This window comes from Aythya marila (assembly GCF_965140915.1).
Source record: "Aythya marila genome assembly, chromosome: 1".
Classification (NCBI taxonomy): Eukaryota; Metazoa; Chordata; class Aves; order Anseriformes; family Anatidae; genus Aythya; species Aythya marila.
This window is the reverse complement of record NC_139042.1, coordinates 113,220,409-113,247,798: the sequence shown is the minus strand read 5'-3', so window position 1 is coordinate 113,247,798 and position 27,390 is coordinate 113,220,409. Positions and strand designations below refer to the sequence as shown.

Sequence of the window (27,390 nt, the reverse complement as noted above, 5' to 3'; positions counted from 1 at the left end):
TGATTTTCATGGGAATTCTAAAGAATGTGAGTGCTCAGGCAGCCTGCTGTGTGTTTCTGCTTGCCTAAAATACAGTTTTTACTAGACACACGATAAAGGTATAAGGCAGTGACAGATATCTAGGGGGTCACTATAGCAATGTATATGTGTTTCATTTAGTATTTTTTCCCCTATGTTTTTTATTTATTTCTTGATGTGACATGCACACACACATGCCTCAAAGGAATTGGATCTAGTATTTTTAAAATGTGGTGAAATATGTATGAACATGGCAAAGTAGTTTGCGTAGTGGTGCCACTTTGAATGTGATGAGGAAGGTGGAATGAAGGATATGCTGAAAAATTGCTCTTGCTATAAAAGATTTGATCCCAGGTAAAACAGCTTTGGGAAGGAGGATTGAAAGAGTTGTCTTACGGATTCAGTTACTTTGCTGGGGAGCAAGACTGGTTAGACTCCTTGCCCTTAACTGTGGAAAGAGCTTGAATTTTGTTTTCTGGTGTTGAAACCTCCTGAGCTAGAGGTCTGCTGGAGCGAGGTCTTGTTGCAGGTCTGTGTCCCGTGCTCTTGTAAGCTTCCCCTGTTAGAGGGGTCGAAGGGCGTGGCAACTTGCTCTCTAGCCCTATAGTGGGGGCATCCAGCTATTGTGGGGCAGTGGTGGAGCTTTGCTACCTACTGGTGTTAAACCATCCCCGCCCTTTCACAGGCACACGTGGCTTCCACTGGATTGCCCCTCCAGCCTTATTTAATCCCTGCGAGCACTTCACATCAGATTACTTGGCAACCTGGTGAACCTTTTTTGAGAGCTAGGCAGGCAGCAGGGTTCTGTAACTGTTGAGGTGGCACAGGGAGATGTGGACAGAGATGCTGAGTGCTGATCTTGTGTCCTTCAAGGGTGTGCTCTCACTGCTAGGCTGCTTGGTAAGCCCTGAGAGGAGAACTAGCACCAGGCTGTGACTCTGTTCCTGTGTATTCTTCCAGATGAGACTGATGATTTTGGACTGAATGTATAAATTTCAGGGTGACTGCAATCATGTTTTCAAGAAGCTCATTCTTAACAACTAAATATACTACTTCAGGTTTTTTCCTGAGTGATTTGCCTTAGCAATGTATTGCCAAGTAATTTGCCTCAAAAGTCATACTTCCTTCACCACCACGTATTGCAGATGCACAGCAAATATATGTCTTATCCCAGGAGATCCATGATCTGTGGGAATTTGTAGTCACAAAAGCAAGAACTGCACTTTTTCATTTTGAATTCTTATTAGTATTTCCTTTTTATAGATGCAAAGCTTGCTTCATGATAGTCTGCCTAGGGCCCCATGCACTCAATAAAAGACTGATTTCTTTGATTGTGTAGATGATTGAAAATTGAATTGTTGATGAAAATTGGAGGTCAAGAAATACAGTGCCAGGCTATGTTCTTTATGTAAGATTAATAGAAATGTTTTGGCTATTGACGTAGGTAAAATGCAAAATGCTGTTGTTGTCTTTTAAAGTGTTGTATAACTGCAGGGGATTTTTTTTTTTTCACCCATATGAGGAAGCAGATCATTCATGGTAGTATAGCACTGCAGATTTATATATATATATATATATATATAAATAATATATATATATATTTATATATTTATATATAAATATATAAATATATATATATATAAATCTGTGTGTGTGTATATACACACACATATACATAACACACATGAACATACGTATTTATGATTGTTGATGACGTGGCCTGGTTTCTAATACTGTATACCTGTTTTTCCCTACTGTGTATTCCAATATTTCTGTATTCCTATACGTTCCAATAACAGGAAAGGAGAGGGAAAGAAAAAAAGCCTTGATATCTCTTACGTTTTGTTCATTTGTTTTTTTAAGTGATAACCAAAATTAAACAGCTACTAGAAGGTCAATGCCAATATAATAAAAATAGGTCAATTTAGCAGATTGATAGGACTAGGAAAGGCAAATGAGGGAAACTATCTTTTTTGTTTTCTGTGAGCACCATAAGCAATGTTGTTGTGTTGTATGCGAATACCTCAATGGATTGTATTCATCAAGATGACAATTCTTCATGATGCTTTGTGTCTGTTCTCACCTGTTCTGCTTTATGGTAATAAATAAATGGTTACTTAGGAACATTTTTGATTAAGCACTTTGAGACTATGACCAGGTTAAGGAACTAAATTTATTTTTTATGTTTGGTAAAAGTACATAAACAGCAAGGATGAATATCTTTCAATTTATTTTATGTTTATTTTTTTTAACATCACGTTTAAAAATGGATATAAAAACACTGTGGTTGGATTGGCTGGAAAATGTCTATGTTGGACTGTTTACAAATAAAACCTTCATTCTTTCTCTGAAAATTGCTGCATTCATCTTAAAAAGAAAAAAAAAAAAAAAAAAGAGAATGGCCAGATTAAATACAAATTGATGCCGCTATTTAAGTAGCTCCGTCTGAACTTGGAACATTGTAAATAATTACTTTTGTATCTATGGTATTACACATGACATGTAGAAAACAGTTCACTACTACAAGACAATTTGAGAACAAATTAGATCAGAAGGAAGAAAGAGATAAAGGGAAGACTTTAATCAGCGTTCATTATTTATTCTTGCATTCTGAGAAAATTATATATGCCAAATACAGGCTTTTAATCAAATAATGATTAAAATATTCAGATCTCACCTACATGTATTTGGTTAGATGCATTGACCCAAATTTCAGGCATCCAAGGGGAAAATGCTGTAGTTTGTGCAGCTGATGGAACCGCTTTGTTCCTACCCCCTGCTGTAATTAATTTGGACAGAGATCCATTGTTTATTTTTGTCACTTTTGTGTTTTGAGAAGTTCCCGTGTCTGCTGTTCATACCACATTTTAAGATAAACAAGGCGATCCTTTTCATTTGTCTTTTTCTTCTTTGTAGCTATCTGCCAGGCCACCTGAACAAATCAACTGCTTCACAAGGTCCTCAAATAAACACATCTTTTAGCATGGGTAACTGAGGTTAACTGGACAGAGGCAAATGAAACTCATTCTTCTTCGTTTTGTCTTTTTGTAGTTAATCTGCTGGATTCAAAAACAATTCAAGGGGAGCTGGGCTGGATCTCCTACCCGTCACATGGGGTGAGTTCAGTAGACTGTGAAATGGAAAAGTGGTGCTACAGACCAATGTGCTATTTAACCATTGTTTCCTCTTCAGAGGACACTGTGCAATAGCTGTGGCTCTTTGGAGCTTCAAAAATTGTCTGATAAACTTGAAATATAAGGCTTATGAAGTTCTGCTGCTTTTTCTTTAGAACATTTATCACAATGCGTGTAATCCCCATGAAGAAGCTTATTGGAGAAGATGAAAGCAAAAGGTGCATTGAACAAAAAAGTTGTCTTTAAGCACCATTTCACCCTCTATTAAAATGTGTGTTTCTAAAAGATATCATGGAACTGTTTAGTATTACTTGATGATTTGCTCAGATGGAAATAACGGAAGGTGAAAAACTTGTGGACGTAAACGGGTGATGTAAGTACTCATTTGGTAACTTGGGTAATGAATTGTTCAGGTACTGTTATTTATTAGTTGGAACGTAATGAAAGAAATGTTTTATGTTCTTGAGTTTGTTTATCTTGTATCCAGAAGTAATGAAACTGGGTATTCTGTTCGGAAAAGTGCAGTTTTGGAGCGTCTACGCTTTCACATTATGGCATTAGCTATTTTTTAGATAGCATTTGCCACCATTTTTGCCATCTGAATATTAATTCGTAGCTGTCCAGTGGCACTGATGTCCAGTCACTCACCACATTTTTGTTTCTATGTGGAATGTGTGTGCGCTTGTGCATAGGGGGAAAAACAAAACAAACAAGCAAACAAAAAAAATTCTTTTTTTTTTATGTTGCATAGCACAGATATGCAAGAAAACTCAAGTTCCTACATTTTGTCCCCTTAGCAAAAAACCTACTTAGTAGGCTGAAGCCCCAGTGCCTTGAGCTTCCCGTGTCCTCAGAGAAGGCTATGCTGTCAAGCCACCTCTGAAAGAAGACGCTCTGTGGCTTTTTCTCTTGCTGCCCTTTCACTTCTGCCTCCCCTCACAAAGTGGTGCTTCGTTTCTTTCTTCTTAGAGAAGTCTTACTTCAGGTCTTTTGATGTCAACTCCTAGAAGCTTTTGTGTATCTCTCAGCCTATCTTCTACCCTATGAGTAAACATCTGCCAGAGCACACTGCCCCTTGTAAGTCTTTGGGAAATGTCTCTATTCTTGATAAGGGCAAGGAGTTTCTAGCTAGGAGTCCATTGTTTTTCCAAACCAACTGCTTTTTGAATTTATAGAGTTGGCAGGTGTTAGCTTATTTGTTTATCTGCAGGATTGTGAGCATCCACTTTTTGATTATTCTGTAGCTTTGGGCAAGCTGTTACTTGGCCTTTATTACTTTTACAGATATTGGTAGTAACAGTACTTCTGCATATATGCCTTGTGGGATTCAGTTTTTAATATTAAAGTCGTCCCTTATTGATACAAATTGTTCTGTGGGTGTTTAGCAGTACTTAAGGATTAAGGCTTGGTTTATTTTCTGAGTTAATACGTAGATCTCTCTCTGTCTCTGAACAAATTGTTCCATTCTCAAGGGGAAGAGGTAGGAAGAGAGTTCAAGTTTCTTTCTAGTGGCTGTTCCTGCTGACTTTTCCCAATAAGAAACCTTTGTAAACAGGATGTCCAAGAGGGAACTCTCCAGTAATTTCAAGCTCATCAGTATTTTGTCTTCACTTGCACTTTTTTTTTTTCCTTTGCAAAGTCTTTTTTCGTTTCTCTCTCATCTGCCCTGCCCTCTTCTGCTTTACTCTTCTGCTCTGCTCATCTCCTTGCAGCTGTGCAGATCTACCGCTCTGCTCCCTGCATCTGTGCCTCTCTTGCCGTGGATGCCTAAAGCAGTTGGTAGGGAATGACATAGAGTATCTTGGGGGCTATAAGAAAAACAGATGTGCTGCATTACCCCACCAGAAAGAGTCTCCAGCTCTAAAAACAACTGTATTAGCTTCTGCAAGTTTGTGTCAGGTAAATCCAGCACAACTTGTTTGTGTCTGTGCATGCCATTCCTGTTTACTGTAATGTCCATGTACATTGAAGCCAAAGAAAATCATGGAATTGCAACCTTGTCCTTAGAAGTTAATGAAATTCCTAGTTAAAATTAATTACTAGTAAATTGATGTAGATCATGTACTGTGTTTTTGTAAGAGAGCTAAGACTAAACTGTAGTCCTCAAAGTAGTGAGAAATTTTAAACTTACATAGTGAAATGTGAATATAAAGTATGAAAACACCAGCGTGTATCCTGTCTGAATAGGCAGTTTTCTGTAAAATGATGACAACCTGAACTTCGTAAGAAAGAGACACCTTTTACAGCCCATTATTTATAGTCAATTAATTAAACCTGGTAAATATGTCTGCATCAGTCTCCAAGCTAACTAAAATATGAACTCAAACTTCAGTGGAAAAACATTATAATAAAGTTGTCACATCGCACTGAAAGATTGCTAATAGCACAGTTGTGATTTACAAGGTAAAGGTAATAGAGCTACTCTTGAGGCTGTGATTCACAAATGAGGATATTGGTGTTGTGCCAGTTCTTCTTCAACGTGCAGCAGTGTTCTCAGCTGAAGCCATAAATGTCAATATACTGAGGAGGCTGACGTACAGAAAAAAAAAGGGGGGGGGGGAGGGGAAATCTAGCCAAAGTGTTTAATAAACCTCTTATTAGGTTAATCATTCTATCTGATCTATACATGCTATTGATTGATTTCTGGCAAAACAACCCAAATTGGATGGTTGTCATTTTCTGCATTCTATGACTATTCTTCTTTTAGGTCTGACTTGGACATATATAATAATAGCTTTCCAGAAATTCCTGAATATTCATGTTAAGATTTATAGCTCATTTGTATTCAACGATTTCCGTGTCCCACATAAGAACATTCTGACAGCAGTGTTTTAGTTCGTGGTTTAGTAATATCACCCCCTAAGAATGTGATCTCTCATTGAACCATCCCACACAGCCACAGCCTTGGTGGCATCAGGAGGAACACTGATCTGGTCAAGCTTGTTAAAATCCCTTAAGTAACAAACATAGGTCCCTCTAGATACTGAATTAAGAATATAATAGCTGGCTTTGCTGATGCTTGAGCATGATTGGCAGCAGCCACAAGGCCTGTATCCTGTGCTACCATCTCCAGCACCTGCCTAAGCAACCTTTTTGTAATGCCAATCAGTCAAATACCAGTTCCATTTCTATAGGTTTCATTAAAGGGGAAAGAAAGAAGAGCTACTTAGTCTGTGCAGAGTATATTATTGATATGCTGATTAAGCATAATGCAAGTGATCATTAACTGCAATTCACGTAAATTACAGCAGCACAGATGTGGGGGTTGGGAGGATAAAAAAGCAAGTCACTTCAATAATGCACAATAGAAATGTGATGGATAATTCATACAGGACAAAAAGAGTAGAGTCTAAATCCTGCTCTGCATATTCATGTGAGTCGTTGTATTGGTTTCGGTATGATTTTTTTAGTAAGAAAGATGTTTGTACTTTGAATCTATCTCCATGTTCTTTGGGAAGTTTGGAAAAATGTTTTTGACGTAATTGCAGTGCATTGTTATGCTGGCGCCCAAGTTGTGACTTGATATTTACATGTTTATCATGTGTATTTATGGATTTGAAATTTCCTGGCTGCTTTTCTTTGGGTAGCTGGTTGAAAAGTAAATGTTAATCTTCTTTTTTCATATATTTTTTTTCTTGTAGTTAGAGAAAAGAATGCTCTGGAATTTATTGTTATCAAGTAATAGGTAATTATTTTAAAACAAACAAAACCATATCTATACATGATCACAGTTAGTAAATTGTGGGCAAAAATTTAAAATAATGCTTGGGAAACAAAGATACAGCCTTTAATTATGAGAGAAACTATGAGAGAAGTTTTTTTTAGGTCCCTGAGTTTCTTCAGATCCGTCTGACTCAATATCTGGGCGTGCTCATTATGGTAAACTTTGGGGCACATATTTCAGCTGCTGACTGTACACTGAAGTGTTTTGGAAATGTGGTGTGAATAATTTGCTTTTTCTTAGTGCTTGTTCTCATGATCATTTGGACAAAGCGAGATGTGGATCTCAGTAATGGAAACTTTAGTAAGTATTAAGACGAGGGAAGGATAACATTCCCTGTTTCTGTAATAGTTTGTGTTATGCGAGGAAGGCCAGAACATGCATGTTGGAGATTGGTGAGAGTTTTTCCATGAACCAGAATTGGGTTAGAATCAAAAATCTTAAGTGTAAATGAGGAAAATGTCTCTTTTCTTACATTTCAAAAGCCTGAAAGTAGTTTGTCACCTTAGTCCCTGTTACTGCCTACCCACGAAAGCGAGTCTCCCTGGCTGCATTTATTCTGGATGCAATAGTCTGCTAATGTAAAAACTTTTTGGCCCTTTTTTGTGTGATATTGCAATTGAAGAAAAGTCTCAGTAAATAAGTATTTGGCTATTGCTTGTGACTAGACGAAGGCATAGAAAAATTTGGGCACAGTTACGTTTTGCCTGTGATTAGGCTGCACTTGGATTAACTGCATTCAGGAATCAGTTATTTAGCTCATTAGGAACAGAAAGTTTTTCTGTTTATATGACAGAAGTTTTCAAGATTAATTCCAGTACGTCCATGAGTACTGGAAATAATGAGGCTTGTTTCCCTGCAGCTTTGTGTCTTGTGGTTCATTGCGTCCTGTGATTGAAGCTTTTCTTGCAGGAGGTCCTTATTGCGGGTGGGTTTCCTGGTGTCATGCTTCAGGCGTACCTTCAGCTGGGTACACAGAAAGTTCCTTTACCTTACATGTCCTTGGTTTTCACACCCCTGCAGAATCTTAGGACAGCTCAGCCTTAAGCTGAACTTGAAACTGGCCAACAAATACAAAAACTTGTGAACTCACCTAAATTTAGTTTTCTTTCAATACTGATTGGCATCTTCATTTGTATATATACATAAATTTATTTAGTTTTGTCTGAGACACCACTCTTGTCAACTTTTAAGTGATACTGTATTTGAAGTGGGGAGTGTTACCAAACTCACAAGGTGGTAGTGAATATATGTTTCAAAATGTACCAAAAACATTATCAAACAATCAGAGTAAGACAGAAGATTGAAACTGAAAAATGTCTCTCTAAAATGCAAAAATAAGTACTTTGCTGCCAAAATGAAAATGGGCATGTAATACATTTTCTTTTTCCTACTTGTTAGCAGTGGAATTTCCTTAGTACTTCTGTTAACATTCTGTTAAAAACAGGATTTATGTATGTTTTGCCTGAGGTCTGGTCTCCTTACAATTTTATATATTTCCTACTGTCACTCTGCTTTTCAGGGCTTGTGTATCAGGTCTGAAATTTAAGCAGACTATTTTGGTGACTGAAAGTCAAACTAACCACTAGGGATTCTGTTTTTGTGAATCGTAGACTTTGTTTTGTCTTGCTCTGAATAACTGATTGAGAAAATGTTTTTTGTTAATATATTCTGATTTTTTTTTTCAACTTAAATATCTGCTTTTGGTTTACGTTGAAAGTACTTTCCTTTCATTTTATTCTTCTTTCTTCAGAATAATAAAAGTGTCTTAAAGGATCATTTTTACTATAGTTCTCAGAAACTCTTCCTTTCACCTCTGATTTCCTGTAATCAAAAATGCTCTTTGTCCTTCACAGACATTTATTCCAGTAGAAAAGAAAAAAAAAAAAAAAACTTGGATCATATTTTTATTCATAAGATATAAAGTGAATGATTTAGTTTTGCAGAGGTGTTTAGAAATCTGCCTGGACTAAAATCTATTCGTTCAGATTCACAGCCCTGAATCAGAATACTCAAGTCTGTGGATGCTTCCTTTACACTAACTCTGAATGTGATGGGTGAAAAATAAAAAGTATTTGTATTGTACTTTTTCCCCTTTCTGATAGCTGCTGTTAGTAGTAATTTAAAGCTATGAGATATGTGAGATGGTTGTGTTGATTATATGAATAGTGTTAGACTAATGACCACACTGATCAATCCTGCTTTCTGAACATAATATGAAAGTTTTGAAGTCTACAGAAGCAGTATGCGAGCATTCCAGAATAAAAATGTAGCTCAGATACGCTTTAGCTGGCTTTGACTTCTGTTAGATTTTATGCTCAATCTCAGCTGCATTTAAAAGGGAAGTTTAAATGCAAAAATTTAGGTGGAGTTGTCTGAACAAATGGGAGAAATGCTTTTAAAGTTTGAGATTGCAGCATTAATTCAAAATTGTATTTACAACTTTCTTGCTATAAGTTGTTAGTCATTGTTATGAGAAAGAAATGTGGTTTTAAGATGTGGTGCACTGGAATATTCTTTATACATATTGATTTGAAAATTGTAGTCTCTTGTCTATTTATTTGAAAAATTCAGTATGATCATAAAAATACTGCAGTTTGGTACTATTTAAAAATAGCTTTTAATTTAACGTAAAGTGAAAAGTGTGCTAATTTCTCATTAACATTAACAAAGATTCTATGATGTCATCATTGGGGGGGGAGAGCCTTTTTTCCTTTCTTTTTAAATAGAAACAACAGAAAACCAGCTAAATGTAAAATAAGTGCAGTGCCGTTGTTCCATTTTTATAATGATAATTATTGAGAAAAAAACATATTAGCCTCATCAGTCATTTTACTGACTGGTGGTGGGTTGCTGAAGGTTGGGTATCAGTTCTCTGTGGTTTCCTATAAAAGGAAAAAAAAAAAAAAAAAAAGAAGAAATAAGTTCTGGCTTCTATTCCCAGACTTTAAAGATCGTATTTAGATTTGGAATTGCAGATACTTCAGCTTGCTTTTTTTTTTTTTTTTTTTTTTTTTTTTAGCTTTCAAAGCTTAGAAACAACATCATTCCCCTCGTGGGCAGAGTTTTATTTCTGTCAGCCCTGTCAGCATAAATGCAGGCCATTTGTGAGAAGTTCTCTCAAGTGGCTTGATCACCATTAGATATTTTTCTCTTTTTAAAGAAATGCTTACTCTATAATTTTGTTCATTTTCTGTTGTACTGAATTTATTCACATAAAGGAGAATAAAACAAAGTTAATAGAGTAACTGTCATGGAATGCTACATTATTTATCAAAGGGGCACGCTGCAGTTGGTTTTAAGCCTGCTTTTACAACATCTAGAAGATAATGCTAATTATAATCTCAATTTAAAAATGACTAAAAATGTTTATGCCAGGTAGCATTCCCGGATTTGTGCATTATTTTTTACAGTCTAAATACTTTTGGTAGGTCTTTTTTTTTTTTTTTTTTTTTTTTTTTTTTAGATTTCTGAAAAATAACATGAAGTGAGTATTATATAGTACAGTATTTTCTGTCAGGAAATTTAAAATGACTTTTAAAAGGTATTGAGAAGTAGAGGTGTAAGTGCACTGATGACTTACTGGGTCTCATGCTGAAAGGATGAAGCTGAGACTGCAGCAGTCTGCAGGCAGGAGAGGCACATGTCAATTCAACTCCCCACACCTCAGGCTGTTTTTATTAAACATTTTACTAAAACAGCCCAAAGATTGTGTTTGCAGATTTCCTAACCAAGCGTCCTTCCCCTCGGCCTCCATCAGCTGCAGCCCTGAGGGCTGGTGAGGAGCTGTGTGGTGTGGAGGAATGGCCGTGGGGCTATGGGCGGGCTGCCACCCTGTCAGCACCTGTGGGCCATCACCACCAAAACAGGCTCTCTGCACTGTGCCTACATGTTGTTTTAGGCATAACATAGTGATGAAACCCAGGAGATTTATTTGGGTCACTTGGTCCTTTTGTCCGTGTGTCACTTTGCCCTTCATAACTGCTATTCCTCCATGTCCCACAGACCAGAACTGTATTTCAGCTGTTGGATTTGCAGAGGCCCAAAAGGATAACTTAAGACACGCAGAACGGTTGATAGTTGCCTGCTAGTACGTGTACATATGGGCTAGTGCTGTGCTGCTCTGTGTTTTGTGTGCTGTTGCATTAGACTAGTAGGGGTAGTCAATGTCATCCTTCCTCAAGGGCTGGCGATTGATTTTAGTCAGGCTTCAGGGAAAAAGAGGAATCGCTCTGTCTATATTCTCATTTCTAAAGGACATAAATAAAAATCCCAAAGTGAATCTTTAAATCTACAGGACAATAATTGCTTGCAGTAGTTGTATTACTGAAGCTTTCTATATTAGATGTGAGCTTTCAGTACAGAAATGCTAGGGAATGGTAGGAGATACGGTTGTCTTTTTTTTTTTTTTTTTAAATACTTCATCAATTCTTTGACTTAGAGCATTTCAGGTAGATTTTAATGAACAATCTTTATTTAGGGTTTGTTTAAACTTCACTGATACAGACAAAGTTCTGGTGGATTATGTGCTTCAAGGTCTGATTGTGCCCTATAACTGGTTGAAAATGTCAGTGTTGTTTGTGAATCAGGCTGCAGAGTGATGTAATTCAGAATCTACTTTTCACTTGGTATCTTTTCTTAAACTTTGATATTGAAATGTCTCATTTTCAGACGTGTAGGTTATCAGAGAAATGGAGAAATGAAGAAATCTTTTGGAAGAGTTTAAAGGAGGCCACCTAGTCCATCCAGCCTCCTGCTCAACGCAGGACCCTTGCTAATGCAGCTATGGTGTTGTATTAGTGGAATCCAGGAAGCCTCTGAGGTGGAGATTCCTCAGGCCCTGCAGGCAGCCTGTTCTAATGCTGCAGTCTTCTGAGTGACAGGCTTCTGCCTGATACCTGTTGGCATTTCTCAAGACACAGTTTGATGCCATTTTCTCATATACCATCTGCTTCTACTGAGGAGAGTTTGGCTGTGTTAAGCCCCCTTCAAGATTTTGAAGTCTGCAATTAGATCATTGCCTGGCTTTCTCTTTACAAGACTTTGAATAAACCCTTCTTCCTCACTTCATGTGTTTTTTCTCCCGTCTTGGTATTGAGCAGTCTTATTAGTTGCAATGCTATGCTTACCGATGAACATGCAGACAATGCCTACTAGGATGGCAGAAAGGATCCAAGAATAGGATGAAGCAGCAGTGTAGGTACCTTGTTTAGCAACATCACATTTTATTTTAGGTGTGTGCCCTTTACCACCTAGAGGTTTGACAAGTAGAACCAAAATGGGTTTTGGAGGAGTTAAGATTCCTTGGGAAGAGATAGTAACAGCATACTGTCGCTTAGGTCTCCACAGCTCCTACAAATTATAAGTCTCGTTCTACACTAGCTTGTTTTCCAAAACCTCTTGTGAGGGAAGATAAATTTGTCTAGAATTGGAAAGTTTTCTTTTCCAAGCTGACAAACATTTTCCATGATAGTCAAAGATCTTAAGCTTGTATTTTCTGCCTGAAGGGGAGATTTCATGTAAGATTCTGTGGCCAGGAGCATTTTAAGGACAATACCTTTTTGTTTTGAGTGGTTTGTTGCTTTGTTTGCCTGTTTTTAAAAAAGGCAAACAAATGTTTCCTCAGGGTGAATAGGGCACAAAAAAAAAGAGGGATGAAGTAATAATGGAAGCTAAACTGCAGTGAAGATGAGATCTCTGGGTGGAATGACAGTAAACAGTCAAAGCATATGTGGAGAGAGGTGTTAGGTGTGAGGGCGAGTGAAGACTCCAGATTGAAATCTGCAGAAAGCAACCCACATTTAAACTGCTGGTGGAGCTATTTTTGCTGCTTTCCATCTGGAAGACACAGATCTTTATTCCCTACTGTTGCATGGGAAAGAAGATACCACAACAGCCTTTGTCTTCCAGAAGCGAGGTAGGACCCTTTGGCTTCTGCTTCTGAAGGAAAGAGCTTGGATTAACTCCTAGCATCCCTTTGACTCCTTCCTTCAAACTGCAGTAATGTTTGTGCCTGTCACCTCTTCAAACCTCTGCCTTCCCGAACCTCTGTGTAAATATTTGCTAGGAGTTCAAATAAACAGGATCCTTGCTTTTCCGCTTTTCACAGAGTGCAAAATTAAAATCCCAACCAGAACTTCAGAAGTTAATTTTCTTCGTGGCTGTGTAGTTTCATACATTATGTGCAGTGCATTCCATCAAACTTACGGGATGTGTAACCTGGCAAAGCAAACATTGCTACTGGAACTTGAGCGTTTATATTCCCTGATATCCTTGTGTTACCTGTTTAACTTTCTTTAATATTCCTGTGACGGTTTATTAATAAATGTAATGTATCCATGACAGTAATTTAATTTTACTCTGAAACCTTGTAATAAATGTTTGAACTGTAGAGCATTTATGTCGAAGTGTTTTAGCCTGACTAAATGTTTAGAGGAGAGGCTGAGCTGTGCTTCTCCTGCTGGCACTGTAATTTAGCAGCGTATATTCAGAAGTAAATGGTTTTCAGATTAGAACATCCTCTTACGATGAAACCATCCGGAGGGGTGAACACTAATGAGACTGTTAGAACAGTATGATGCAGTTGAAGGACAGGTGGGTGGAGAAGTAGTCCACGCACAAAATGAACATGCAGCCCAGGTGGAAACTGAACTGCATGACTGATTTGCTAGGACAATATGACTTCTGCATAATTTCTGTCTTGTAGGCTGAAAACTAATGCATGCAAATAAACAGGGGTATTGGCTTTAAAGCATGGAGCTCCCAACAACAGTTCCCAAATTGTGGAACCAAACCAGTTACTTAAGTTCACTACTGTGAGATCTTCAGTTTACACACTATTTTAAGAGACGGTCGTGCATTGTCTTTCTAATGCAGTAACAGAAGGTGGATTGTGGGTTACCCCACTGCTGAGCCCCTGAGGAGTTTGTGGTTTTAAAGCATTCATAACTAAAATGAAAGCAGAAAATGAGAAAATTATGGAAACAGAAAGTGAACGTGGAGTTTTGGTGTTTTAAAAGTTTTAGGAAAACTGATAGATGCGTGGCATACTAAATCTTGAGAATTCAGTTGCATGTGACTGCACTAGTGCAATGTCTTAATTTAGAAGGTGGAGGGCAGTATTGAACTCAGAGCTAACTTATATTGTTAAACCACTTATTAATAGAGATGCAAATTGAAAAGTCTGCAATTTGTGTTGTGTAGGTTAAAAAGTGGTGACTTCGAGGACTGAGCAAAGAAAATACGGTTTCACTTGATTAAGAGTTCTGTTTTAATAGGAAGAATGGCAGATCTCTGTATAGGTGGTATAAAAGACTATATGTCTTTTAAAGTACATAATCTGTTCAGGTTTATGTCCTTTTAGAAACTGAAAGAATTCAACAAAGGGGCAAGGAAGCATCTGAACTGAAGGTATGCCCTCAGATTCTTTTGCATCTGACTGATGTACAGAAGTTTGCAGGATTGCTTGCCATCCTATTTTATGTTATATATAAAATCTATATTTAATTGTTTCTGACATGTTTGGAAATGAACTTTTTAAAAACCATATGCATTTTAACTGGTGCATGTTAGAATTATTTACAAACACTGGTCAAATGTGATGTGTGTTTGTTTAACCTAGTTTACTAGTTGAGTTAAAGGCAGTACTGTGACCAAATGTAAACAAGTTTTGGCATGGCCACTTGCAATGTGTTTTATTTATAAATCAAATTCATTTAGTAAGAAGGGCACTGGCTTTTTTCTATTTGGTTATGCCTTGTTTGGAAAAACTGATTTAAATATACAAATTCAAGCCTTCCTTTTGCATTCTTCTGTAAAACAGAGATTTCGAATTAAAAACTTGCATCTCTTTTTCTTATTATTCTCATGTTCAAATTCAGTAAAAGGTCCTCATCCGGAAGAGACCTAGGAAATAGACGAGAATCAGTCTGCTTACGATTTGTATTCCTTTATTTATAAAACAAAACAAAAGCAGGGAGAAAAACAAAACTATGTGTGATAGCATTCCATTCAACTTACCTTTTTACCATTAAACTTCCCTCCTTTGTCCTTACAGGAAAAAGACACAAATCTTCTCTGTATTTCTTGCCAGCAAACACTTCAATCCAACTTTTTTCGTCTTGTTTCATACATCCACATTGTACCAACTGCATGGGAGGAGTCTGCAGAATGCAGTTAAATGCCAGACCGAGACTCTGCTGAAGTCCCAAAAGGATGGAAACAGTGTAGAGGTTGTCTCCAGTGCTTTGCTATGGATTGCAAGAATTAATTCTGTGTGTTCTCAAAGTTGGGGGAACAGTTTTATGTATATGACTGTATACATTAGCTATTCTTTTGAGACACATGCATTCTTCACTTGATTTGTTGATAGCCTTCTATCAAAGGTTCACATGGTTTGAAGTCATCTTGTGAGATCCTGGGGAAAGTGATGACAATGCAGGGATGTTCTCTGAATGTGGCGTTGGTGTGCATCTCTGGGACCTATATCTGTGTGTATGCAGATGCATGCTCACATGCACTGCATTACTAAAAATGATTATTAAAATATATGATTAAAAAAAAAAGAATTTACAGTTTCAGTGTTAGAATTGCATCCTGCCACATTTAATTCCTACATGGGTCATGTGAGAAGGGCTTTCACTGAGCTGCTCCACTCAAAAGTTGTAGTCCACTTCGTTAATGATTTACATACCTATGTGGAAGACAGCCATTAAAAATGTCCAGCTCAGGAAGAGCCTCTAGATAAAGCTCTGCGTCTCTAAGCACAGTCAGAGGAGCACCAGATTAAAAACAAACAAAAAAAAGACACAAAGTCAGACTTGTTCATTTCTCACATGCAAAGAAATTATTTGTTCTAGCAAACTTCCTTTGCCTTTGGTGGATTTCTGAGGTGTGGTACCATAGTACTTGATTGGAATTTAAAAGGTGTTACAAGTATGTGTATGCTTGAAAGTCAGTGTTTGTATTCACAGCAATTAAAATCCTTCTGAAGATCTCAAGTATGTGATTCTGCATTTGAGAGGAATGTGTGCATGTGTTTACTGTATTTTCCACCAAAATGTGATTCTGCATCCCAATAAAACAAAGCAAAACCAAAAAAAAAAAAAAAGTATTAACAGCATTTGAAAATTACTGGGGGGGTGGGGGGAACAGGACACCACGTCTGCAATATCTTAATGATACAGAGGGAAGTGTTACAGGACTAAAATAGTGGAGGTGGCAGTGGGAAGTGCCCAGAATATATATGTAACAGAAGACTTTTTTAGGTTAAATATGTCAGATGACAAGATGATGTTAGGTGGTCTTTGCTCTGTGGCCTCACAAGCAACGCCACAACCATTCTGATAGCTGACATACTTAACTTCCCGTCTGTATGGTTTTAACAATGTGGAGTAGTTGAAAAGGTTTATATAGAAAAATGAAAGGAATAATGAAAAGGATGTCTACAATAGTGACTGAGGTAAATGGTCTAAACTTAGTTCTTAGCAGGAGACAATTACTTTTATTATATCAACTGTCACATTGGACAGTCTGGAAGCTGGACAGAGCTCAAAGGTCTGTAGTGTACTGAAGTTAATGTTAACCTACACATGAACCCATATTAGTCATAAGAATTGTTGGATTTACATTGTAACTAAGAGTAAAACACAGCTATGTGCAAGTAATGGTCCTGTACTGAACAAGAGACTGTATAATGCCGTTTTTATTTCCTACCTCTGTCATCCTAAATGTGAGCAATGGTTTGTAAACGTGATGAACCAAAATGAATATAAACTGTTATAATTTGGCAGCACATTTTGTGACATGACATTCAGTGGGGTAAAGTCATGTCTGGAAAGGACAGAGGTGAACTAAGTGTCTGAAGAGAAATCATTGGTTCAAAACGGCTATTAAATATATTTGCTGTGAAGAGAGGACGAATACAGAAATGTAATAAGCAATCACTGATGGGTTGTGTGAGCAAGCCATCCATAGTGTGTTGGGAGACTGGAAAGGTTATGGAATGGTTAATGACAATATTAAAATGACAATACAGTAAGACTGCCAAAAGGTCGAAATAAATAATAAAGACATATTGTAGTATCTGAGAGAAACAAGGCAATACAAAAAAAAAATAATAGTGAAGCATCCTTAGAAATAATCCAGGATAATTTGATTAACATAGAATTTGCATAAAACCAAAATTAAATTAAAGAGTTGTTTCTATATCCACAAATCTCTAAAAATGTGTAAACCAAGAGTAATGCAAGAAAGATCATATTGGTGTAACTGACCGTGGCAATGGTTTAGCTTTAGCTTGTTTTGGTGACCCTTGGCATTTTGTGCATGGAAAGGAGTGGGAAATACTATGGGGGAAAACCAGTAGGTAACAGATGCTGTAGGTGATAGCAATGTAATAGAGGTCAACAGCAAATGTTGCACAGAAGGAGATGGAATTAAGAAGAGCCCCAGACAGTAAATTCAGGAAGATGGAGGAAAAAACAAAATTAAGTATCCATTTTTGTGGATGAAGCAGGAAAAATGATGGAAAATAGAAAGAAAAAGGAATGTACTATGTTGCTATATGAAATATTTGGGTTCTGAACAAAAGACAAGCTTCAAGCCGAAGAGATCATAGAGCATTTGCATTTGTCTAAGCAATCTTACATTAAAATATACAGCTATGTATGAGCAACCTGTATGCTGAGAAAGACAGCCAGCAGCTTTCTCCTGCTGTTTGTTAAACCAGCAGAAGAGAATCCACATGTGGTTCATGCCCATGGTCTTTATGGCAAGATGGTTCTTTCTCTCCAAAGGGCTTTCCATGCTCCCCAAAGGTGGAGACGAGGGGGTTGTTCTCAGAGCGGTGTCTCTTCCCATAGCAGCCCTATCTAACTTTCAAAAGTTTGGTTTAGTTGATGAAATACAAACTTGCTATCAGCTCTGATTTTTAAAAAACAGTGCTTGTAAAAGCTTATCAGTGGCTTTAAAGCAGTCTGCGTTGCTCTGTATTTGCAGGTCTGTTGTTTCTCTGGTGTTCAATGAAAAGTGTGATTAAAAAAAAAAAAAAAAAGAAAAGAAAAATTGGGATATCATGTGCTGTTCAAAACCACTTCTCTACTATTTTTTTTTTTTTTTTTACTTTTTATTTCTTAAGATTACTTTATTCTAAGGTTTAGCAGAGATCTTAATGGTTCAAATGAGTACACAATTCTGTCCAAAAATATTACCATATATAGCAAAGTTATAATTATTTGTCCCCATTGTTATGAACCTAGTAGAAGCTCTCTGTGGCCTTCTTTCTCTGAAGGTCACATAAATGCGGATAGGTTTATGATCCATCTGCACACTCACTTTTTTGCCTCATGAAGTAGTTGAAAATGCAGATGATGGATGTGCAAAGTTGTGTGTAGTTGATACCGTATGCAGCCTTTTCAGCATACAAACACACATACCTATTTCATAGCCTTACAGCACATGCTTGTTATCTGCAAACTGCATAAATCTTGACAGTTTTGGTTTATAATGAGTTTGTTTCATGAATTAATTTTCAGGGGCTTTCAGCCATAGTTTCACAAAGATTGTTTCTGGAAAGCTGAAGAGAAAACCGTATACCTTGTGAAAATTAAGTTTTTGCCTAAATTGATTCTGACAGAGACAAAAGGATGGTATAGTCACAGTTGTAGAAGGATTGGATGTCAGACCATGATGTAGGATGTATGTGTGCAGTATAACTTGTATTAGATCTGTCCATTTATTCAAGAATTGCCTGAGTCCACTTGGCTATGGGAAGTTGTTGCTTTGGTATTCTTTAAGGGGTTTTTAGATTTCTTTCTGCTTTGCATAAGAGAAGGATTTTCTCTAGATTTGGGGAAGAAATATGAAACATTTTGGTAACATAAAAGTTATCCCATTTCCTTTCCCCGTGGATCTGTCAAAAGAAACTGCACCTCTTTCAGAGCGTTCCTAAAATGCAGTGGTATGAAGATGAAATCACATGTCAGCAGCCGTCAGGGAACTTAGTAAAAGTGAATCTAGTTCTCACTTATGTCCTTAAATGTCAGCTTGCATTTTTCTGAGTGCAAGTGTTTTTTCGGTCTGTCCGTTCATCTTTCTACATGTTTTGCTTTCCTTATTAAGACTTCCAACTGAGGCACATGCCATTTTTCCTTTAGCTTGCATGACTTGTCACACAGAGCTTTCTAGCAGCTCATTTAGAGCAATATTCTTGCGCCAGCAATGCAGCTTGTACTGGAAGGAGAGAAGGGTGCAGGGAGCAAAGACCTCCATGTATGTGTAGGAAGCAGAAAAAAGCAAGGCGTGAGTGAGAACTGAGGATGCAGGGAAAGTGTCTGCATAGTTTAATGGCATGCAGATTGCCTTTTCTAGGGAATTTTCTAGAGTATTAATGTTTGGGTGCTGTGGGAGTTAGTTTGCTGAAGAATTTTACTTTATCAGATGTCTGTGATACATATCACAGATATGTATCACAGACATCTTGTGAGAGGGATCTACCCCTTCATTAAAAGCAATATTTTGGGATTTAAACCGGAATGCAAGTGGTTGCATCATGCAGACTGAAGTTCCCTCTTGTCGTCTTCTCTTTCTGCTTCTTGTCCCTAGTCCCCCAGGACAGAAACAGAGGTGAAGTTTCTGCTGTTGATTTTCTGCAGAAAACAATACTTTGATCTGTAACAGGCTCTTCTGTCAATTTTATTTTATTTTTTTTTATGTTTGTGAATGCAATGTATCAGTTTAAAAGTTTAGAGTCAAGCATTTTAGACAAATTTTGTGGAAGAAGAGTTTGTTCCCATGTGATGTTATTTAGTTCCTTCTGTGTTTGTTTATGATGTGCTAAGCTGTGGAAGATCTCTCTCAGTTGTGGAATAAGGTCGTGCTTTGTACTTTGAGGATGGTAGCACCAGCAGCTGTCAGTTACCATTCAAGAGGAGTCTCAGGTGCTGGCAGTTTTGTAATTTGTGAATTCTTTTGAGGACAAGGGTTTTTGTTTTGCCTCTCGCTTGTGCTGTAGCAGTGTAAGAGCGAAAAGAAAAGCTGTTTTCCATGTTACTGATGGCCTTGACTGGCAGCCAGTACAAAAAGTCCTGACTTGCTACCAGGTTGCAGAGGACAAGTACATTGTTGTAACTTCCTACTCTGGAGATGCAGGTAAGTTCTAGGGAACATGTATTACATGTTTTAGTAATTCGATTAAATCAATAACAGGGAAATTTTCATCACTTCCATTGCAGAAAGTCTGCCTTACAAAAGATTTTCTGCTGATGGACTGATGTACTGGTGCTTAGTGCCATATGCTAACGTGGTAGCTCTGCTTTTTGAGTAGAAATTTCTGCTTGGAGTAGGAGCTGTTACCAGTCACTTAAAAATAGTAATAATGTTCCTCTCCCACCAGCAGCTCTGGGAGCCTGGTAATAGCTTATGGCATTTGGTTAAAATCATTAGCTGAAGTATATGGCACTCAATACAAAAATATCTCACAGATCAAGGATATTTATTGTTACAGTTTGCTATACAAATCTCATCTTTTCATCCTGTCCAGGATTTTAAGTATATGCAAACTGATTTTAAAAAGAATCTCTTAAAAGACCATGAAATATGGATATTTTGTCATAAACTAATGTTTATTACATTAGAACCTGCAGTGCAAAGCAGTGTGTTGCTGTCGCAGAGCAGTCAATAGCAGCAAACGTGAATTGAAGGAACCACTGTCAAGTCTTGGAAACCAAATTTTATTTTACTGGAAATTAAAAAAAAAGTCGTACCATTCCCAAAGAAAGTATTAAGTATTAAAATAATTCAGTTTAATTCAAATGAAAGCTGCAGATCAGATCAGTGTATTGATATCGAGTTCTTTATGATTTATGGTTCTGGAATGAATGTGAAATTAACTTAATAGTCATTGATCTCGTACTGTAATGTATTGACAATGTGCAACGTGATATCTGTCTTCCAGATTTTGACTGCTTTCTTATTGCTCTTAAAGGTTATTCCTTCTAACTTGAGTTTTTTATTTCTTAATGTGAAGAGAGAAGTGAGCATTCTGGCCTCGCTCTCCTTACTATTGTGAACAATTCGTTTGGCTTCGCTGGCGTTAGGTGATTTGGTCTGGACTATTTTCCTTCTAATTTTTATCTGAGAAATTAAGTCTTTATCAAATGTCTTGCTTCAGAAGTCTGCATAGCAAAATTAGACTTTTTCAATGATTATATGTATAAAAGTCTCACTATGTATGCAGAGGTAAAATCTGGGTGATAAATTCCTCTGCCTGGATCATTTTACTTGCTCTATATTCACTGATCTATTTCCATTAAGTTTATTGCTTTCATTTCATGGCTCTGAATAGTTTCAAATAGCTTCTTTGAAAAATCATCAAATCACATAAATGTGTTTTATTTTATAAACTTTGCAATTTAAATTGCAGTATAGGCTGCAGTTAGACATCACAACAGTGTTCAGTTTAATGTTAGTTTTTCATAAAATTACCTCTAGCTATTTGGTGCTTGTAGGCATAGCAAAACTGTTGTACATACTGTTCAGAGCTTTTTTGGTATTCCCCTGATCCATTCAGATCTGTTTTAAGGGCTGGCTGCAAGGAATAGCCATATAAATACCTCTCCAGTGTCACTTCCATAGTGAAGGAGAAAAAAACACAATATTGGCTATCATATTGTCACATATTGTACAAAATCCTTTTGGGGTTGGATTTTTTTCTTAAAAATAATGGGCATTTCAGACCTCGTAATAGTTTCAGGTGAGATGTAGACCTATGGTGTGCATTGAGGAAAAAGTCAAATTTATCAAGTTTAGATTCATAGTACTTTTGATCGTGGCAACTTAGTTTTAAGAGACAGAGGGTGATATTCCATATTTTAAGCCTGATCTAATTCTAGTTTCTAGCAGTAGAGTGTAGTAAAATGAGTATTTCTTGAGGGAAGAGAAGGAACTGTTACTGTTGTACACGAGTAACTTGCAGTGGCGTTGATTTAACAGTTCTAATCTGAATCGATTTCAGTATAACACAGAGTGGTTCTTATGTAGGTCCTACTATGGGTTGGTGTATGGGACTTGGTTTCATTCTGTGAACTCCTGACATGGAGTCTTCTGGTAGTGTTGAAGTAAATCCATTTAGGATATCAAAGTCATGAGAACAGAATGTGTTTGTGACTGACAGGTAATTTGCAATGAGCTTTTCCAGGGCTGCAGCATAATTTCAATAGCAGCTATAATCATAGTGTCTGAAGGGTTTTGAATATGTGTGTGCTCTTTAGTGATTTTTTTTTCTTCTTTGTTGATTTAAATATTAATAGGAAATTCTTTGGGTGCAAGTCTGATCTCAATAATTCTACCTTTTACCATAACATTACTCAGTTGATTTCAGAGGAACAGCTCTTATATGCTGTAGTTACACTGGTGTTTAAGCAGTTCTAGTTTTGTTTGGTTTTCTTCTATTTTACCACATGCTTTCCTCGTTGTAAGAGAACAAATGGTTATTTTAGAATATTGTTAATAAAATCACATTTTCTTCTCAGGCAGTCACCACACAGAAGTGAACAAATCTATCTAGAATCCTGACTTAATAAAGCTGTTCTGTTGATACAGCACTTCATTGTGTCAGGCTAATTTTGCAGGTTTCTTGCAACTAAGAAAAAATGCTTTAATTTTCTGTTAATGTAGTTTGACACATTCTAAACTACAAGATAATCTTTTGTTATCACTTTCAATGAGTAAATTGGATACCAGTAAAGAGCTTAAGGTAGGCAGTTTTGTTTAAAATTAACTAGTAATTCAAGGATGCTTCACCGGAATCATTAAATAAATTTAGTAGGGAATTGGACCTACACATGCAGAAACTTGTGTGAGCTATATCTTTAGGCAACCTCAAGAATGTCAAAGGGTAACTTGCAGCAAAATCCATGTATTTGAGCTTCTGTGACCAAATATAAGCATTTGTCTATATTATGATATAGAGTGTACCACAGAGTGGAATACTGCGGTTCCTGGAACCTGGGGACAGGAAAAATAAGTTGTGAGATTCAAAATACACCACAAATGCTTTAGCACGTGTAAGCTTAGCTGGAATTCTCTCAAAGCAGAGCTTCAATTCAGGCAATGCAAATGTTGGACTTTGATGTAATTATCCCAGCAAAAATCTGAAAGAAGTAGCAAAAATTAAATGTTCCAGTGGGTGAGGGACTCATTTTAGGAAGAAAAAATGTGTTTTATCATGGAGGATTGAGGATTGCTGTTCAGTATTATGTAACACCTTGCAATCCTCTACAAAATTGTTTGCAATTTCACTATTCATTTGTGAAACGTGATCTGTACACCGTGTAACCACGATATGTTTATGGCTGATATATTTATCAGCTGTCATAACGACACCACACATTTTAGAGTTTTAGCATTTTATTGCATGTATTTGACTTAAAATGCTTATTCATCTCCTTTCATGGTCAAGTAACTGTATATCATACATCAGAGGAAAACAGACAAAAGAATCATTTTTGGTGTTGTCTTTTATGACTTGCAGCTTGACACTAAAATAATTTTCTTGTCATTTTTAAATTTGCATAAGCATAAAGAATGAACATGACCCTCCATACAAGGTTTTTGTAGGATCAAAGTAGTTAACGTTGTATTTCAATCACATCCATAGCTGTTAAAGCTTGTATCATGAAAAATTCGAAGACAATATTCAACAGGGGAGGACTGTGGTGTGATAAGAGAAGACAGGATATTAAAGGAGATTATATATCAAAAAAAAGAGAGATATTTACTATACTCAGAAGCTGCAGCACGGATGTAGAAAAATGAAAATGGGAAATTAGCCTGGAAACGACTTGCAGATAAAAAAAATAAAAATAAAAAAATAGAGACAATTGAAGGTCAAACAGTGACAAATTTTGCATGTGAGTGAGAGATGGGGCTTTGTCAGTTTCTCTGGTTTTCTCTTGCTCTCTGAACTTACTGCCCATGGGTCTTGAATGCCAAGACAAATGTCCCTAGTTCTCTCCTAAAGCATTCTTTAGGTGTATTTGTGTCTGTGGCCATGGTAGAGGCAACAGTGCAATGCAGAATTGGATGCACAGTCTCCCAGGTTTTCCCAGAAAACTGAAGTACAGGCTGTTTTAAGATCATGAAATAGCGCCCTGTTGTATTTTTCTGGGGCAGTTTGTCTGTTTCTTACGATCAGCCACACCTCTGCACCCTAAATTTTACGCACTTAGCTCTGGGTAACTGACACAGCATTTCACAGCATCTCGGAATTTGTCCCGGAGTTTGTCATAAATACCTGATACTTCATTGTCCTGTTGTTTTTAGCCTTCATGTGTGAACGCAATGAACAGGATTGTATTTTCTTCTATAAATACTGGTTTACTCAAAGCAGATGTTTTATGATAAGGAATTTGAGGGCATAGCACTGAAAAGATGTGAAGTAAAGCCTCTTGAAAGGAGCAGTGTTTGGAGAAAAACTGAGTTGTGTAGGGGGAAAAATAGTCCAGTAGTATTGGTGCCACCACAGCTGACTAACTGAATGTGTTTGTTTTGTGAAATGTCCTGACAGTAGTCAGTGTTATTTATGTAAGGTGACTGAGATGTTATAGTGGAGCTCAGAGTATAATTTGTTGTATTAACTGGTTTTATGGTAAGATTTCATTAGTTCCTAAACAATATCTGGATGTAATAAAATAGGGAGAAAATATTTGTAGGTAATTCTAGTACTAAAAATGAGCGCTGGGAGAGCTGTAAGACACAGCATTAGGTTGAAAGGGAACAGGTGGATCAGAAGCAGAAGTACTTTTTTAGGGATTGGTACAAAGGCTCATTACTTTCCCCTCAAAAAGTAGGTCTAGAATATGTCTTCAGTTTATCTTTGCATCCCTCTCCTCTTATCTGATCTGAGAAAGTACACAAAGAGAATTCTATAGATAGAAAAGAGTTCAAATAGGACTGTAGCTGGGTACCCCAGCTTTGTAGGATTCCCCACAGGTTGGAGGGGAGATTTCGAGCAAGCAGCAAACCTATTCCCCTCAGGACTAACCTCTGGTAGTTCTGCCTCGCTACTGCAGCAATGTGTGTAAGCTGAGCAGATATTGCAATAGTATCTACATATTCAATACTCCTCTTTAATGCTTTTAAAGCTTGCTATTGTGGGCTTCTTAGAGAGAAGTTAATAGGCCTGTAAGAATTGTGGTCAGGGGGTGCTTTTTATAGTATTAGACTGCTTTGTAGCTTTTTTATAGGAATAGGTATTTTCATTTCAGACCTTCTAACTAGCTATCACACACAGGAGCAAACTAAACCCAACTAAACTGGGAAAATTATAGACATAAAAGGATATTTTTCCATCCCCTAGAGGAGCAGGCTTGGATCCCACAAGTACATATTCTAATACGTTGTTCAACCTAATTTTAAAATTCCAGCTAATGGGGTTTCCTCTGGGAGACCTTCTTGCAGTCTGCTTTATACGTCTCCCTGTTATGAATTATTTGCTAATAATCAGTCTTTTATTTCTTAATGGGATTTCTTTTAAATGAGTAAATGAGTACTTTTTGAATTTTACTCTAGTGAATCATAAGAAATAGTTCCTTTTGTATTTGTTTGCTCTTTAATTAGCTGTTGCGTGATCATTTGATCATTGCTCTGTTTAGCAAAAATAGATAGCTTTCTAACTCAGTCTACCTGATTTTTTTTTTTCCCTTTGGTTCTCTCCCAGCATGGATCCCCTCCTGTTAACAGACAAAAGCGAATTCACTGGTCAGTTTTGAACTGATGGAAGTGTAGTTATCATTTGAGGGAGACTAAAAAGTGTTTCACTTGACCTTCGCTGCTGAAAAGCACCTGTTTAAGTGACTATTTGTGAGAATGGGCATGTGTGTGAATTAACAGTGGTTGCAATAGGATTTCTGAAGTGAAATGAGTGATTCAGTTGTCTCAATTGTATCCAAAATGTTTGAAAAATTATTGTTCTTCTTGAAAGTAACAGTTCACTAATGATGCATTCGTTGCTTGCATCCTGTTTGTACATAAAACTGAACTTCCACCAAATTCTGATAATTTGGAAGTAATTGAAAGGAGGAAAAAACATTTTATACAGTAAGTAGGAAGTGCTAGGCACTATCACTTGAGGGGAAAATATTTGTTTTCATATTTTGACATCATCAAAGGAAATCATCCTTGCACGGGAGATGTAAGAACCCTTCTAAGTTTGGGTTTTCACAGTGTGGTTGTATCCAACTCCAGATCACTTGATTTAGTGAACAAAAGGAAGTTTCATGAAATGTTTTTCATACACATTTTAAGCAATGTCCATTATAAACTTAACCTTGCATTTCTAAAATATGTGACTCCATATAAACCAGATTAAGCCAAATTAAGATTTAAATAACCAATTTCAACATACATGCTACTACAGTTGTCCACGTCAACTTGTAATGCTTTCATTTTATGGAACTTGTATTTTTCATTAGTTTCACTGCTTTAAAATCACAGCATGGCAAAGAAAAAAGATCATTTTAAGAGCATTCATTTTTTGTGTCATTTCAATCGTGTCACAGATTTTTCCGCATTACATTGCACAGCTTTTAAAAATTAATATTTGTTCTTCTGCTTTATTAGATTCTAGTTTCTACGTGCATTTCAATTGCAAATTTTGTGTATGGTGGCAGGAATGTAAACTTTGTTTTTCCTTCTCCTGTTGATGAAACTTAGTAAGCTCTAATTTGAAAACCAGTAGTTTGTTTTGTCTCTTGTCAAGCTTGAGAGCTGTTCAGACAGTGTGAACTTCATCCACTAATATCTTATGACTACCTGATTTTAATAGAAGAGCTATTTGTAAATAATACTTTGAAAAAAGGAGCTATCTGAAAGACAGATGGAAGGCATATTTTTCTGTTTGTTTTGCATTTTTTATTAATATCTTAAACTTTGTTACCGAATGTATTTTTTTTCTTTTAGTTAATATTTCTCTACTTTGATATTTTTCTGTTGTTTAGAATCAGGAAAATGCATAAGTGCATCTGTAGCGTAAACAACTTTAGAACATAGCTGGACTGGTTCTTGCATGTCTTGTGCTGTTTATTCAACAGTGGAGTCTTTATCCTCCCTGAGAGGTCTGTGTATTCATACCTGAGTGGAGGAATTCATAGATGGTTCTCCCTGAGTAAGCAATACATCTGATTTCTGCATGGATGGCTTTAGCTGTTACATATTTTTAGTCATCTCTATAGAAGTGAAACATCTGTACTGTGTTCCCAAACTGGAATGGTCTTTCTGAATTATCAGTGATATGTACACTTCTCAGTTTCTGGTATGACTCGTGTTTCTTCTCCTGGTAGGAAACCTTTAGGGTGGGTTTTCTTTCAGCTATGCTGGTTTGAAACATACAGCTTTAATGCTTAAAGTGCTACACCAAGGTGGAATGTACATTCAGCACAATGAGTGAAAGGAGGCAAAAAAGTTCTACAAAAACCTTCCACACCTTAATCACACACTTCTTTGGATCCATTGAAATTA

The 27,390-nt window shown here is 36.8% G+C and overlaps 1 protein-coding gene across 1 annotated transcript in view; it reads left to right on the top strand.

Moving 5' to 3' along the window:
* Positions 1–27,390, top strand: part of EPHA3 (EPH receptor A3) — a 220,073-nt gene that overhangs the window by 14,340 nt on the left and 178,343 nt on the right. The window contains exon 2 of the mRNA XM_082765208.1: positions 3,070–3,134. Coding sequence (XP_082621334.1) covers positions 3,070–3,134 — 65 coding nt within the window. The remainder of the gene's footprint in view (positions 1–3,069; positions 3,135–27,390) is intronic.